The sequence below is a fragment of the Triticum dicoccoides genome, chromosome 2B (assembly GCF_002162155.2).
Source record: "Triticum dicoccoides isolate Atlit2015 ecotype Zavitan chromosome 2B, WEW_v2.0, whole genome shotgun sequence".
Taxonomy (NCBI): domain Eukaryota; kingdom Viridiplantae; phylum Streptophyta; class Magnoliopsida; order Poales; family Poaceae; genus Triticum; species Triticum dicoccoides.
In genome coordinates this window covers 547,522,054-547,534,601 of record NC_041383.1, presented here as the reverse complement: position 1 = coordinate 547,534,601, position 12,548 = coordinate 547,522,054, and the positions used below count along the sequence as shown (strand labels likewise).

The window sequence follows — 12,548 nt, the reverse complement described above, 5'->3', positions numbered from 1 at the left end:
GAAGGCATTCCCAAGTACTTCTCGTTAAGAGTTTCGTTGGGTACCCGTAAAGTATCTTTTATCTCCTGTCTGACCGTATCTGGCACACCTTTGCTGAAGTATATAGAAGATTTGGCATAGTTTATACGTTGGCCGGTTGCCTGACAATAGATATTCAGAGCATGGTACACCTCACTTGACTCCGCATTATTTGCCTTGAAGAACAGCAGGCTGTCATCTGCGAATAGAAGATGGTTCACCGGAGGCGCCGTAGCAGCCACTTGTAGACCAGTCACATTGGATGACTCACTTTTTGATTTTAGGAGGCACGAAAGGCCCTCTGCTGCTATCAAAACTAGATGACCCGTTGCGCCAATGGCGCAAAGGCCGACGGCAAGGAATGCATTGTAAGAGTGGTGATAGAAAAAATCAGACACATGTCGAAATAATGAGTACTTTGCGCCGATAGCGCAAAGGGTGAGAGCAAACCTGGCATTCAAAACCATGCACATAAGAATATTTAGACACTGATTGGAAGATAAGGAAATAGATACTTAGGTATAATGTTGATACACTACGTTACAATTTATGGTAGCTTATTTACATTGCTTTTAGTAAGCAAGCTACATAAGTAGAGATGCATCATATAGATAGGTCTGGTCATCCCTCTTACAATGAGTGATATATGCAGCGCTGAACATCAGGTAGAATCATCGTTGCATGTGTCATCTGTATCGAAAATGACTTCATTGTCTAAGCAACTCTTCATGGTGGGTGTGTTTGGTGGGCTGCCAATGCCAAAAGCAGAAATGCCTTCCATATCATCATCCAGTCCCCAATAATACCCAGGTTTTTTTTGTAGAATGTCGTTTGATTGTAATCGTATCATTGAGGAGCTATGCAACATATCTTATTTGCAATAGAGTATGGTTAACATCGATGTTTTCAGGCATTGATCCTGCTATGAAGTTGGTATCTCTTATATGTTAAAGTTCTTTCAGTGTCATGCAATCCCCACCTTGAACACTGCACCAGCTGCTGCTTAGATAGTCCATTATTACTTATTTTCTTTAAGCTCCTGTTTTAGAGATTTATTTTTTGTTGAACCAACTGGAACTTATCATAGTTGAAGTCTTGCACCACTTTGTTGTAAGAGACTTCCATAAACCTAATAGTTTCATTTTCCAGCCGATCTTCAGCTTCTTTGAGATTTTCGTGGACATAGATGGATATTGATTTCCTTGAAAGTTCATTACTTAGTTGGTGCTTAGATGGACAAAACTGAATGGTTGCGTCGACACCAACATTCCTTTACTTTTCTGTGTTGAGTACACTACGATTTGGAAGGCCAATCTGTTGCATCATAGCATCCAAAAGCATTTTTGTTGGGATCCTAACTTTTTCCAACACTTTTGACCCGTTGCACAGCTGACGCAAGAAGCAAAGGCGAACCAAGCATTCAAACCATTTAAATAAGAGTGGTTTAGAGATTGATAATAAAATCCTGAAAGCATAAAGAAATAGAAACTTAGGTATGATTTTTATAGAAAACACTATATATTACTCCCTCTGTTCCAAAATATAAGACGCTTTGACAGTTCAAATGACCACATCGACTAAGTAGCTCCTCATGGTAGGTGTGTCCGGTGGGCTGTCATTGGCGAAAGCACAAATGTATTCCATATGACAGAACTCGTCGTCTAAGCTCTCAAAATGTCTTCGGATTGTAAAGTGTATCGTCAAGGTGCTCTGTAATATATCTTACTTATGTCGTCTTCAGTTGATTCCAAAATTCCAGAATGAAACTGGTATAGGTTGTACTGAAAAGCACTAAAAAGAGTTGAATAGATTAGCACCAAAGTAAGTTAATATGTAGCAAGCATAAAAGTCTTCTCACTGATTATCTTTAACCATCATGTAACACAATCACCTAAATCACTAAACTCCCTGGGGGTAAAACTCATGGGAACGACTATTTCGCACATCAGTTTTGGCTCTTTCCTCTCATGTTTTTTTTAAAAGCACTCGTTCCTCCCGAGTGCAATGGCCCGTTTTGTTAGAGTGTGAAGTTTGTGTGCTCGGGCACCATGGTGCCCTCTAAAAAAATGCAAAACCCATATTTTAAAATTTCAAAAAAAATCAAAAATAATTTTGTGGAAACTTCCATTTTTATTGCTGACACTACGGATCCATGGAATTTTGTTCGAAAAGAAATGTAATTTGTAAGCTGTACAGAAAAACAAAATTCCGGCGAAAAAATTCCGGCCCATTTGAAAATACATATTTGTCTTTTTTTTACACCACGTGGGAAAGCAAGATGTTATAAATTTTTGCACATATATAGTATATATGTGTGTGCATGTTGACAATAGGTTTCAATTTTTTTGAGCTGTATAAAATGTTTTTTTTTAACGGGCACCATGAGGCCCGTGCACATCTTGCAATATTCGGTTTTGTTGGGACTGCGGAGGAACGGCGCTCGGGCGCGTTTAGTGGCCGTGGTTAAATGGACAGTTGTAAATTCTGGTGCAATAAATGCTCTGCATGTTCATTTGTCTGCAGACTTAAGATTAATTAAGAAAGGATGATTTTAAATCCCAATTTGCAAATTGATTTCTGTTCATGTTTGCGGTGCAAAAAAATGGCCTATCCTATCAGATTTGGGATGATAACATTTCATAATTTGCAAAATAATAAATTTACATGTTCGTTGTGCAAATGATGATTAAATTTCAGTATTTGCAAATTAGGATTTGTTCATGTTCACCATGCAAAAAATGCGACTACATTTTACAATTTGAAAATTGGGATTTGTCCATGTTGACCATGCAAAAAATGCCCTAGCACATCGTAAGTTTTCTAGTAGGTTGGGATTAATTAGACCTAATACAAAAATCAAATAGGGGATGCATTGAAGAGGCTGGCGTGGGATGGACACTTTTGACTGAGAGCAAGCGAGCTCGGATACTCTTCGGAGTTTCCGGTTTTGTTGGCCGTTTTTTAAGCGGTGTAGTGTAAAGTGGCGTGGGGTAGGAGGACGGCGCGCAGCACGTGTCGCTCCGCTCCACTGCCATCTCTTCACTGCTTCTTCCCCTCGCCTCTCTCCTCCTCTGATCTTGAAATCCCTGCGCATGGTGGCTGGCACCTCTCCCCGCTTTCTCTTCCCCGCCCAAGTTTTTCATCCTCCACTGATGCGCACGGTTGTTCGGGAGCAAGAGGGGGGCCGCCTCCTGTGTCGTGGCGCTGCCCAACGGCAGGCCCGGACACTCGAGTCGAGCGCCGGTTGCCAGAGTCGGCTTGAGCGGCCGCCACCTCCTCTCCTCTCCAATCGGGATCTCGGACCTCACCAGCAGAGCCCTCATTTTCAGGGAAGGCAGCCATCCCCAGAGATTGAGGATACCTCCCGACGAGCATGCTCGTGGTTGCCCACATCCCAGCAGTGCATGGGAGCCAGTGTCTTTGGGCAGAGGTGGGTCTCCTTGCCGGCGACCTCACCGTCTTGTCGGCGACTCCACCGTCAGAAGTATATCTGCAGGTATGGTAGCTTCTACACCCCCTCTATTCTTTGATAGTGTTTTTTCTTTGTTGCTATTGTTGCAGAAAAAAGCCAAAACATGCTTGAGATTTCAGTAAAAAAGGATTTTGTTTTACTGTGTTCGCTCTAAAATTTTGTTCTGACCATTTCAGTGGGGGATCTTAATTGCTTCTTCAGGCTGGGGAGGCTGCTCTACGCCGGGTCTTTTTCTGCTTCCTATGTTGTGTCGCTTCTTCTTCAGCCTCACTCACTCAGTCGTTACTGTTGACACTTGTCACAAATACAGGAAAGTGGTATTACTGACATTGAGGGAGTTTGACTCCAGTAATGCATGTTATGGTGGAACAACTTCCCTCTTGAATTGGTGTGACTTCGGTTGAAAGTCGATGTTCGGATGAACGTTACGGCCTTGTAGCCTGCACGGATAGCACGGTTAGTCACCCAATATGGCCATCTAACTGTTGCACTAAGTGGATTCAGTTTCTCTTCCTTTTATCTCCGTGCAACACTCATTTGATATTCCATATTATGTCCAGGTTTATGCAAAGGGACCAGCTCGGCCTATGGGTGGAGCTGTTGTAGTTGCTATGCTTATTGGTCCAAATGCATCTATTTCTTTTGAAAGCAAATATATAGAGCTTCTCACATGACTCATGTTTACGATCTCTACAAGCCTCATCTTGCAAGTGAATATACGGTTAGGATTCTATCACTTGTTTTTGTTTGTTTGTTTTAGGCATCTAAATAAACAATTTTCTCAACCAGGTACCATTTTGTCTTTTCATAGTATTATATCATCTGTACACATTATAGCTAGGTTGTTAATGCGAAACTTTCTCAAACATGCGATTGGGGACCATATAGTTCCTAATAAAAAAGAAGCCTCATATAGTTTGTCTATATATAATTCCTAATAAAAAAAGGCATATATGCAGGTTGGGGACATAGGTGTGTGGTTGCTGAGTTATCTGCATAGTTTTGAACTTCTGATAAGAAAAATCCACCGTCGCCATGCCACTATGTCCTTTTTAAGTGGCCTGGATCCGCTCGTGCTTGGTGCAGCAAGATGCATGGCACTGCGGGAGTTGTGGCGGACATGGACAGATGAATTCACATGATCTTGAGATTGCATGGGACCCTATGTTGTTCACACATAAGGTGTATGATCTTGACCTCGCTGAACCCTGTCTTGGTAAATTTATCAGTTCCTTACATCTGTCTGTGTAACTTCGAACCCAATTTAGACATACTCAGTTTCATAGGGCAGACGAGTAAGGAAAAGCAATTGATGTTGTTAAGAAGCATTGGGGAAAGTCTGTATCTTGGAATCGCTTATGTCTGTTGTTTCAATTGCTTGTATGATAAAATTTATTGTGTGAAGAATTTGCTTTTCCAGTTTGTCTGGTTTAATACTCTATTCATTTACTTTGCAGCTCATAACACTTCTGTTGAAACTACTTGTGAGTGGATGTTTACGCTATTAATGTCGATCATTATATTGGAGGATTTAAAGTAGGTAATATACTATCATGTTTAAATAAATTATCATCTTATTTTTTTAAAGAACCTGCATGTTGTGACACCTGTTGCACCAATTGACATTGTTGACGACATAAAAAAAGAAGCTTGAACTAATATTAAGTTTTGCAATCGAGAAGAGGAGCGTGAGGGAATATGATGTGACATGTGAGTACCTTCTCTCTATGTACATCATTGGTAATATCTATTCTCTCACTATTTGCCATACAGTTCCACCAAATGTCACAAGTACCTAATACAAACCAAGGGCTTCCTTTAATAGCTATAAGTTTTAGATCACCAAGAAACAAATTCTACACTAATGTTGGTAAGCATCAGATTCACATGTCACGGCCAAAAAGAGCAAGCACATAGTATTCTAAGAATGGCCCATAAAACTAAGCGATGTAGCAGAGGAAGGTGGCAAACCTTAATTACAGCACGACATCCGCTAGCTACTGGTGGATTGAACAATACCTGGAAGAAGAACATAGAAATACACATGTCAAAAAGAGGCCAAGACATGGAATGGATCGAATGCATATCCTACCGGAAAAGAAACAATAGTTGGAGGTTTGCCATCATGGAAGGAGGTGGATAACAACTTTTTGTCAGATTTTATTGGCCACCACACAAATAAATAAAAATCGTAACATCCCCATGATTGATAACAGGAAATAATAACTTCAAATCTCAGAGAGAGTGGCACACACAGAGAGTGAGAAAGAGAGAGGGAGACTTAAACACCATTCATGGCAGTAAAAATGAGTGCAGGCCGCAGAACTGATCATATGGGAAGAATACCCTTCGAAATTATATCCCAAAAGCTAGGCGCAGCCAATACAACTATCGGATATTAGAAAATGGTATTATAGATGTGGTAACGCCTAAAGTGGCAGAACAAATCATGCTCATATGCACATCCCAACACAGACACACACCCACGCACGCAATCACAACACAGACACGCACGCACGCACGCGCACGCGCACACACCATAAACGCAGCAGCAACAAAAATAGGCGTGTGGCGCATCACACGGGGAAGACAGAGACACAACCAATAGAGCGAGGAGCAGATAGCCACCCTTGCCATCGAGCCATTCACACAAAAAGGGATCAAAGAGTAGGACGTTTCCTATTCTCAAACCTGCCCATCATAGGGAGTAATTATCAAACAGAGAAACAAAAGGAAAAGAAAAGCAAGAAGTTCCCTTCTTCCATCCGTTTTTTATTTTCTTTCGCTTATATACATCAGACCAACACACAAGCACTTTAACTATTATAAACATAATTCCCAATTCAAGAACACGGTTGAATATTAGAGCACCACATACTACTCTTCGTAAAGTAAAACCGGGCATGCCAAGTCATGATTGTGCTATTAGTCAGTAGGTACATTACAAAGCATGTTCATGCTAAGAACATCTGCTATTAGATTCTTATAACAACACTTCATGTTTCTATTTTCTAAATTAAAATAAGTGATCTCACTACAGTAAAAAACAAACACATATATAGATGACATAATTACCTCGTGAAGCTATTAGCAGAATATTATGCTATCCTAATCATATTGCCAAATTACAATTGACCGATTCTAGTCTAGGTTTTAAATTTGAAAAGGGAGAACAAGTCACCATGCTCTTTGATTTCTTCTTGGACCCATGTTTCCTATCACCAGTCCCCTCCCCGCCGCCTGAATCCTCATTGATCTATGCAAATTTTCAAACGAAAGCATCCAAATAACCAATATGTATATTCAAAATAGAAAAATCAAATTAATAAAAGCTATCTAATTGATGGAAGGAGCTTCATTTTATAATGGAATTAACTCTATCAGGCAAATTGTGATGTTTTGGCATCCACGATCAAAACATCAATATAAAATTCAAATATTTAGACATGACAATGAGTCATGATGTCAAAAAAGCAGAGTTTTTCTCATTTATGTGGGACAAAATACATAGTTGATATGCTTAATAATAAGTTAACAAAGATGACACCCAATGACTCAAACACTAAAGCTTTGGCTTCACCATAACAAATTAATCTTTGCCATGTACAATCTAGCCCTCAATACCTGGCATCTCATTTTACAATTGAACTCTCTTTTCCCTTGGCAAGCAGCAGTAATGTAGTAGTAGCACTTCTTTCTCATGTACTCATGTTGGACAGAACAAATATTAGATACTGAAAACTCATGTTACACATGAAGCCAAATAAGCATTTTTGTATAAACCAAAAGGATAAACTCACCCTGGGGTAGACTGCAATCATCTAATAATCACATCAATCGTGTATAATCTATTTTCAAACAGATTTGTCGGTCAAATTATGACAATTAGCGTCCACCATGTAGCTTTATTAAGGGTGTTGTTCGATGCCGGGCTGCAAAGCATAAACACGCGTTACTGCATTTAAATCTATGCTGCTGAAAAAATAAGTAAGCGGTAAGAATTATGAAAATATATAACACACTTTGCCATGGATTGCAAAAACTAAAAAAGAAAAGGATGCCCAGTATGGACTCTTCTATATGCGCACCTTTTATTTCCTACATGAAGAAGAATAAGAGATGAACCACTAACCTAGCAAGCAGTCAAGCGAATCTGATGGTACTGGTCTCTTGCGATCGAGGCCAATGCGCTTGACTTGGTGCTGCGTGGTACTGCCTTCATGTTGCAAGGCTTTCTTACTCTTGTTGTCTTCTCCCTTGAATGAAATGAACAACAGGTACATACACCATAGAGAAAATGTGAGGAACTGAACATATGACATATCCTTCATCAATTCTTAAATAAAAAACTAAAGTTCAGGTTTTCTCACTGGCTCATAGCCTTCTCTTCAATCCTTGCTTCTCACAAAGAGTTTTCCTCTCCCTCCGATGCAATGAACAACAAGTGCATACACCATAGAGAGAATGTTAGCAACTGAACATATGACATGTCCTTCATCAATTCTTAAAAAAAACTGAAAATGAAGCTCTTCCCATTGGATCATAGCCTTCTCTTCAATCATTTCTTCTCACAAAGTGTTTTCAGATTCACAAATAACCAAGGAGGCAACCAACAACATATAGTAGCACATAGCAACATCACAAGTAGAGTTATGCCAAGCAGCAGCCAAGCCTGGCAGTAGCAGAACCCACATCAAACACATCTACCAGCATAAAACCAAAAGAGAGAGAGAGAGGAGGGGGGAGGAAGGAGCTCACCTGCCTGAAGAGACAAGAAGGGCTTAAGGAGGAGGGTCATGGATGACGGGTGCTAGGCGGGCTCATATTTAAGCAGTTTTCATTGCTGGCCACAAAAGCTTCATCTAGAGACCGAAATCATAAAAGTTGTGTGCATAAAGACGAAGATAAAATCACTCTAAGCAATATGAGAACGACAAATTGAAAAGCTCATTGTACCTGTTAAACTAAGGACAGGAATGGCCTTTATTGAGCTAACATACTGTACCTAAGAGACTGAGAATCAGGGACAAACTTTATTAAACTAAATAATTGATAAAATTGGGCATTTAGAATTCCTCCTAGATATTTTGAGCAGCAGAGGTCAGATATGTTTCGAGCCCAGTAAAAATATGCATGCTTTCACATGTTTCAGACATATTTAATCTCTTCTATGTGTATGCATACACAGAAACAAGAATGTCTAAAAATATAGGCGTGCATGGAAAGACAAGGACCAGATTCTTGCCTGAATGTCTAAATGAACACACAAGAATGTTGCGCTGGTCAAATCGCCCACCTCGGGTCATTGTTGCCGGCACCGTCGGCGTTGATGTACATGTACTCCACGACTGTGCTGCTGCCTCTGGTAATCAGCACAAGAACCCGTCACAGTGGATGCTCACAGGAGCTATTGGCATCAAATTAGGAATCATTGTATATAGTTTTTCAAACTATAAGCTTATAAAAAAGCAAATACATCAAGACCAACAAAACATCCAACGGTTGCAACCATAGCCTAAGTTAGAGAAAGAACAACCTAGCTGGAGTATACCTGCAAGCCAATAGAAGCCATGATGAACAAGGGCTTACCACCCCATCTCCCCTGCAGCTCCACCCCAGTGTGATGGGAGCGCTGCCCCCGCTGCTTCTTGCCCCGGTCACCGGCCACGCTGCTCCTTCGCCCCACCACCGGCCTCACCACCGGCCTCCCCTGCTCCTCCACCCCCACCGTCAAGACCCAGCTGCGATGCTACTCCTCAATTTTCCCGCTCCACCCCTCTTCTCCTGCGGATGTGACCCTTCTCTTCGAGGAGAAGCCGGCATGCGGGAGGATCCGGCAGGATCCGGTAGAAGGAGAGGAGGAGAGGCGGCGCTGGGTAGAGGAGAAGGAGGAGAAGGGGCGCGGCGCGGCGGTCGTGAGCAGGAGAGGAGGAGAGACGAGGCATGGGGTCTAGAGATCGAGGATGGGAGGGGATTGGCAGCTAGGTTTTCACCTGATTCCACCGCGCACAGAACATACGGGACCCTGAGGTTTCTTCTCAATGTAGCTGTAAAACGGGCCCGCGGGGAAAGGAGCCCCACACGTCATTCACTCAAGCATGAAAGATCAATGTCCAAAAAAGCTAACCGTGGGATTTTTGACAGCACTGTAAAATCGGGCCAGCGAGGCAGATCGTGCGGCCAGAATGCATGCGCGCCGCGAATGCCCCTGGAATGGCGGGTACTCTAGCAGCTTTTATATGTTAGATTTGCATAGTAGGCCTGCACCCAATGAACCCACGGTTTCTCGTCCAACTCCATAATCCTAGCAAAGCCCAAATGCGTGGGAGACGTGGATGCTCAGCCCGTAAGACTGCTCATAGTGGAAGTAACATAGGTAGTAACATGCATGCCACATAGGCAAGAAATATGATGTGGCAAGTAATTAATGAGGAGAGATGCAAATGGAGTAACATAATATGTTACCATCACATAACGGTTTTCAATGTAAAATGAATCTACAAAATAATAAATGAAGTGTTCTATGTTACCATATCTATGACACTACCCACTATGAAAGTAGTAACATAGACTAGTAACGTATGCATGTTACTAGTCTAAGTTACTCCCCACTATGACCAGCCTAAGCCCGGATGCACGCCTCACCCCCCAGGCGGATACCTTTTCTATTTCGTCGCAGCTAAATAAACAAGCCTAAACCCTAGCGCCTCCGCCCCTTCCGGCCCAAACGCGTTAGCCATGGCGACAACAGACGTCGCCGCCCCTGCCACCGCCGCCGCCTCCGCGGTTTCCCTCGACGAGACCAAGGCAAAGAATGTCCTCCGCCTGGTTTGGAGCTCCGACCCCGTCTCCGATCCCAGCCGTCTCGCGGCCCCCTGAAATTTCTGGGTCGAGATTGCTTATTCTTCTCTCCTCTTCTATGAGCCGCAGGTGGAGTTCTACTTCGGAGACATCAACCTCCCCCGCGACCGTTACCTGCGGCACCACGTCCAGGAGAGTGAGGATGGATGTACGAGTCCCTCACTGTTTTCATGATCATGGTGCTTTGCTTTTTGTCGTGCTGATGCTAATTTCGGTTCTCTTTTTTGGGGGGTTTGGGATTGGGCAGTGGTGAGCTTGGCTCTCATCTGCTGCTTCAGCAAGATGAGGTCGCACCTTGGCCTAGATGCCACCGTGATGGAGGACGGCGTGCCTGAGACGATAGTGCTTGCGGTCGCCAAGGTGCTACGGTGTTCAGCGGCCCTCCGCGTCTCTGAGGATGGTAAGGAAGTTATTTTCCATTAGCATGTCAGTCCCTTTACATGAGATGCGAAATCTATAGTGATCCGCAGTTGGGGGTACTGTTTCGATGCTGAAGAGGCATAACTTCAAGTGGAAGGATAATATTCCACTTTCCAGTTTTATGTAAGACTTTGTGAACTCTGTAGTTCATCGTGAAGTAGATGATTTATTCTTATGTTAGGTAAAAATATTCATCATAATCTAGCTAATTCATCTGGTAAAATGGACGGTTGCTGCATGGTGCAAATTAGCCAGAATGAACATGTCTTACTTGAGTTGCTCTTGTAGAAATATGCCAGTGATATGGTTCCGTAACTAATTTTCATTTTCTTTTATACAGGGAAGAAAGTTGGGAGAGCTAACGAGCTGCTGTAGCCAGATGAGAGCAAGTTGACTCTTTGGATTGCACGTCTTGTAATCACTTCGAGCGGAGTACTTGAAATCACTTCTGTAGCGTGAGCTGGATGCAAGTTTCGCCTCCTCTTCTTGTGTTTGAGCAAGAGACAAAGCCGAATCAACAGTCCTAGGCTTATGTAAACGTATGCCTGACTGAATTTTATGTTTTAACCCTTTTACAAACTTGGTAACAAATTCCTCATAATTTATGTTATATACCAACACTTAATGTGTAAGACGTTCCAAGAGCATCTACGGCTGCATACACCTAATCCGCCCCCGGGCCAGTCCGTGGACGTTTGACCCGTCTTTTTTCACTGTCATGTCTTTCACCTTTTCCCCTATACACCTTGGAGGCTTTGAGGGGTCCGGTTGGGTCAATTATTTTCTTCTCCGATGAGTGGTCCTGTGTCTGCTCCATCAATTTGGGGAGTTTGGTTGTATGCTCTAAGCTTTTGAAATGCATATGATACTTGTCTCTACCAAAATTATGAGAAAAAGCTACTACTAGTTCTTCCCAACTATTAATGTAATGCATAGCTTCATAAGTTTGTAACCACAAAGCAACATTTCCTCTAAAACGCACACTTACAAAAACTAGCTCAAGTACCATGTGGCACAACATACATAGTTAACTACTTTTTAGAGCATACGGAACTTGGTAAATCTGACCCCCTATATGTCCGCGAAAGAGCCCGGGCACACCCGCGGGCGACTGTCCCTCATACTTCACTTCGGGCATCCACATCTCTCAAATCCGGACTCTCAAATCCATGCAAATTCATGCACGTCGATCATACAAACCAATGTCGCACGCACATAACAAATGTTGGTAGTACCAGCATAAATAGTGTTTACATAAATTTTATGGGTCCACATGTGCTCCACAAGATCATTGAGTAGCTGCTTATGCAATCTCGAAGATTTTGATGCATCTGCAGAAAAGTCATAAGCTGAGCTATATCTTGATCTTCTGGGATTTCAACCTCTCCAGGTGCTTCAAAATCATTAGTTTGGGCTACACCATCACCCTCATCCTCGACAATCATATTGTGCAAAAAAACAACACGTTATCAGCTGCCACAAAGTTTCTGATTCCCTCATCATTGCAGCGCTACGCATAATTCCCCAACAACCTTAAAGCACATCAAATGCCCTCTCCACGTCCTTTCTAGCCGCTTCTTGCATTGTTATAAAGTGGCTCTGTTTATTGCCATGAGGTTCGGATTGGTCTTCGCAAAAGCCGTCTACCAAAGATAGATACCGGCAACATATATTTTTTCACCAATTTCTTTTATTAATGGAAAGATACACAATAGGCCTGCACCCAATGAACCCACGGTTTCTGGCCCTGTGGAAGACGTGGATGCTCAGCCCATAC

The 12,548-nt window shown here is 42.4% G+C and overlaps 1 protein-coding gene across 1 annotated transcript in view; it reads left to right on the top strand.

The window, feature by feature from the left end:
• The first annotated feature begins 10,213 nt into the window (after positions 1-10,213).
• The window catches only part of LOC119360996 (la protein 1-like), a 7,181-nt gene continuing 4,846 nt past the window's right edge, over positions 10,214-12,548 (top strand). Inside the window, exons 1-3 of the mRNA XM_037626404.1 lie at positions 10,214-10,318; positions 10,421-10,499; positions 10,599-10,751. Coding sequence (XP_037482301.1) covers positions 10,229-10,318; positions 10,421-10,499; positions 10,599-10,751 — 322 coding nt within the window. The 5' untranslated portion in view covers positions 10,214-10,228. The remainder of the gene's footprint in view (positions 10,319-10,420; positions 10,500-10,598; positions 10,752-12,548) is intronic.